Source organism: Abrus precatorius, unplaced genomic scaffold, assembly GCF_003935025.1.
Source record: "Abrus precatorius isolate BTA unplaced genomic scaffold, Abrus_2018 Scaffold7, whole genome shotgun sequence".
Classification (NCBI taxonomy): domain Eukaryota; kingdom Viridiplantae; phylum Streptophyta; class Magnoliopsida; order Fabales; family Fabaceae; genus Abrus; species Abrus precatorius.
In genome coordinates this window covers 31,078,818-31,083,167 of record NW_020874417.1, presented here as the reverse complement: position 1 = coordinate 31,083,167, position 4,350 = coordinate 31,078,818, and the positions used below count along the sequence as shown (strand labels likewise).

The following is a 4,350-nucleotide window of genomic DNA, read 5'->3' as shown; positions in this document are numbered from 1 at the left end:
TCATGATCCTTAATACATCAGATCAAACAGTTTTTTACTCTCTTTTCATAAAAAAGAAAACATTAGGTCTCATTGGAAGATAAAGAGATCTAATTGTGAAAGATTATAATACTAAAAATCCTCAAAAATCATTCCCAAAATATTACCATTCTACTGTGTTATATTGCAAAGTTATATGAATCCAAATATTTTTAGAACTATCTTTTATTTTCAATAACTTAGCGTAATATAAGTTTGTTTTAATATAGCTCTATTATAGAAATTATCCAACAGTAAATCTCATTATATGACCCATAGGTTTGTTCAAGTGTTATGTTGTTCATATGGTAGTGATAGATAATAATAAATAACTATATATATATAAAATATAATGATACTTAACCAGAGTAGTATAGGTAATGCATAAGACTAGTAATGAAAAATATTAAACATATCAGATGGAAGGAGGAACTTATTTAGTATAACAACTCAAATGAAAATCTCGATTGAAAGGTTCTACTTACCAGTACCACTAGGCTATGCAAGCAACTTGTTCAATCTCATCCGAAAGGAGTTAACCTCGATGACAACCACGACAAAGTCGATCTTCTAAGCCATAAAGGAATTTGAAGTAAGCGTGTCTCCATTTCCTATTTAAGAAAATGCAACAGCAGAATCCCAAAAAGCCCACGGCAAATCCACATTCTATGCCAATGTAAAACCATGACAAAAATTCAGATTCATCCTCATCTTCATCCATTGGCTTTGTGTCTTTTGATTGACCATCCTGCAAGCAGATTTTTTGAAGTGGAAGTCCACAAAGATCACGATTTCCTATGTAGCTTAGTTCAGTAAACCCCTGAAGTTGTGTGCCTGATGGTATTTTGCCCGTGAGATTGTTGAATGACAGGTTTAAGAAACTGAGAAAGGATAGACTGGACATGCCCTGAGGAATTTCACCCAAAAGTTGGTTTGTTGATAAATCAAGGGACTCCAAGTTTTTCATGTTGCCAATCTCTTCTGGTATTCTTCCCTCCAATTTATTGAAGGACAAGTTCAAGGAATGCAATCCAATGAGGCTAAACAGTTGTGGAGGTATTGTTCCAGATATATCATTGCCGGAAAGATCAACTAAGGTCATAAAGTGCAGGGTTTGTTTGTATTCTGATACTTGACCCTTGGTAAAAAGCTCAAGATTCTCTGCTAAGTAGTAATAAACACCATCGACATGAAAGTAAAAACTAAGCTTAGTAATAGAAGCATTGTTGAAAACTAAAGATGTGATATTATTTAGGCAATTGGGTATATGTCCTGAGATTCTATTATCTCCAAAATCAAAAATAATTAGGGAAGAAATTTGGCATATTTGTGGTGGAATGTTACCACTGAATTGATTGGACCTTAATTGGAGAGCCTTTGCACTCTGTGGTATCCAATTTGGTATATTTCCTGAAAAGTTATTTTCACGAACATTAAAGACCAGAAGAGGGCAATTCCGCAACATGGGAGTTATCTCACCATAGAGCTCATTCTCATGCAGATGCAACGTAGTAAGATTAGATAATAAGCCCATTGATGGGGGTATCTCTCCTGTTAAGTTATTGCTTCCCAAGTTAATATGAAGTAATGACTTCCAGTTCTTCCAACAATTTGTAAGCCCTCCAGATAGATGATTGTTAGAGAGATCCAAATATAACAAATTGCTTTTCCCATTCAGCATCTTAGGATCACACAAAAGGGGAGAGATGGTTCCTGACAATAGGTTGTTTGATAAATCAATAAGGGCCACATTTGATGATAGTCGAGGCAAACCACCTTTCAAATTATTGTTTGACAGAGCTATGAATGTAGTGTTCAACACCGCATTTGAAATGTCCCCATCTATTGAATTATCTTCTAAATCTAGCTCGACCTTCGTCATTGATGCAAAATTCCAAAACTCATCTTGAGCCTCAAATGATGAGTGAAAAATGGCTAGAAGATCAAGGGATCTTTGTGTGTATAGCCATGCAGGAGGTTTAGAACCACCAAATGCTAAACATATGTCGTCAAGTTGAAAAGGAGGAACCCAATGGGGATCAAAATCAAAGATTAACGGTGGTGATACGCATATACTCAAATACTTCAACTTTGATAGTTTTACAAAATTTCTGGGAGACACAACCCCGGTCAAATTATTGTTGCCGAAATACAAGACCACTAAGGATGACAGATTTCCCAAATTTGTGGGAATAGATCCAGAAAACTTGTTCACTGTAAGAACAAGCTCTTGCAAATGTTCAAGTTGTCCTAGCCAATCTGGAATTGGTCCATTGAAGTTATTGACTGCCAAATTCAAGGATTTCAGATGTCGAATATTTGGCAATGCCTTCGGTAGCTGGCCTTTCAAAGAATTACCCAAAAAATCAATATAAGAAATGCCACTAGAAAGATTGAATAACCATTTAGGTAACTCCGAGTCAAATTCATTATTGTAAAGATAAAGACCTTGAAGTGAAGTAAAATTAGCATATTGAAGAGACGGACTCAAGTCTTTAAGTTGACAATGACTCAGGTACAACTCTGTAAGTGATGGAAGCATAGTCACTAATTGAAGCCAATTAGTTTCCTTGTGCAGATCAATGCGACCAAGGTTGAGATATTCCAAGGAAGAAAGGCGGGAAAGCCATAGAAGATTATCAATGGCAAGATTCTCATTATCTGATAAATCAAGATAACGAAGAACTGAAGAGTTCACAGATTGACGAGGAGAGGTAGCAAGAGATCGATTATGATCATATGGACTATTAACATAGTCAAATTGGATAGCCAAGAAATCATTATTGCTCAAATCCAAGTAATTTAGAAATTCGAAGTCCACAAAAGATAAATGAATAGAACCTGTAACGCAGTGTGATTTATCCACTTTGTCAACATAAGTTGGAAGAAGAGCTGTAGAACATGGGAGACGGAGTTCAGTGACTCTACTTGTGACGTTGTCACAAGTCACTCCCCTCCATTCACAACAATCTTTTGTAGTGGACCATGATGAGAGCATACCTGATGGATCAGTGACTCCTTGCTTGAAGTTTAAGAGAGCATGCTTGTCTTTCTGGTTACAACGGATCATGAAGCTCCACGAACCCGTCTTGAACATAAATAATATTACACATAGCAACCAAGCAAATGTGATTGCATACTGAGGAGGAGATGCATTCATGATGATTATGCGCCAAAAACAAATGTGCATAAGCTCAAGGGAAACTCTATTTAATTTATATACATTTAAGAGTCTCTATATATCCGTTGTCTATAGTAAAATAGAGTCCAATAAAAAATAAAAGCATTGAAATTCACTTTCTAAAATGTTTGTATCTATTTTTAAAATGTTTATATATCCGTTGTCTATATAACATGTTTGTATCTATTTTTAAAAAGAATTTTCTCTTTCTAAAATTAAAAATATTATATTTTTATTATTTAAAAAGACCTTTTTAAAAATGAAAATAAACGTACTCTAAATTTTCTTGTATTCTAATTATCATGTTGCATGAAAAAATATACCCCCTCCTTTACGAAGACGACTTACACAATATTATATTTATTTATATATTTTTTTGACTCTCTCACTGCGGCGATCAAGAAACTGTTTATATAAAGTTTTCCTTTCAGGGCCACATGAAGACTTTTTTCTTAGAAAAATTGCATAAGTTCAATTTAAAATCTGACGTTTATTTTATAAAAGATAAGCATTTGTACGCATGTTATATTTTGATATATACTTTAAACAAATATCAATGTTTCATTGGTGAAAGACTGGAAAATTTTGGCAGTATATCAATGACAAACGACAAGTCACGCAAGGTAGACTAATCTTGGTGCAGAAAATTAGTCATAACATTTACTCGTTGATTGACCAAGTCAACGTTTAGCAAATAAGTGATGAAAAATATTTAGTAATAGTAAGATATGTGAACATCTTTTTTAAGTTATTGGCTTATTGGTACGTCGATATTTTTCAGAATAAAAAGATGCTTGATAAGTATAATTAAATGTTAAAATGAGAGCCTTTTAACAATATTTTCTTATATATACAAATCTTAAAATAAAGCACAAAATTACATACTTAATAATTTTTGAACACTTTTTTACTCCAATCAATACATGATAAAACAAATTAATTTTTACAATTTAAAAAACTAGAAAAACTTGATTAACTTTGAAAAAAAGGTTAACAACAACAAGATCGTACATATGCTAAATTAAAAAAAAATACAATCAACTCTTTATTAAAATAAATCTCCCCATCATTTTGGATACCTTGATTGACCTAGTAGTTTGGACAATTTCGCTAAATTATAAGGTAAGAATACTGATATTTATATGAATTTT

At 33.1% G+C, this 4,350-nt stretch overlaps 1 protein-coding gene across 1 annotated transcript; it reads right to left on the bottom strand.

Moving 5' to 3' along the window:
* Positions 1-518: 518 nt before the first annotated feature.
* On the bottom strand, positions 519-3,178 carry LOC113871776 (receptor-like protein EIX2). Its single transcript, XM_027508881.1, has 2 exons — positions 1,366-3,178; positions 519-1,182 (listed from the first exon to the last, which is right to left on the bottom strand). The coding sequence occupies exons 1-2, from the start codon at positions 3,176-3,178 to the stop codon at positions 554-556; spliced, it is 2,442 nt and encodes an 813-aa protein (XP_027364682.1). The 3' UTR covers positions 519-553.
* Between the last annotated feature and the right edge of the window lie 1,172 nt (positions 3,179-4,350).

Coding starts and splice junctions, on each gene's coding strand:
- LOC113871776 (XM_027508881.1), bottom strand. CDS start 3,178: ATGAATGCATCTCCTCCTCAGTATGCAATCACATTTGCTTGGTTGCTA. Junction 1,183..1,365: donor ATTAAGGTCCAATCAATTCA/GTGGTAACATTC, acceptor ATTACTACTTAG/CAGAGAATCTTGAGCTTTTT.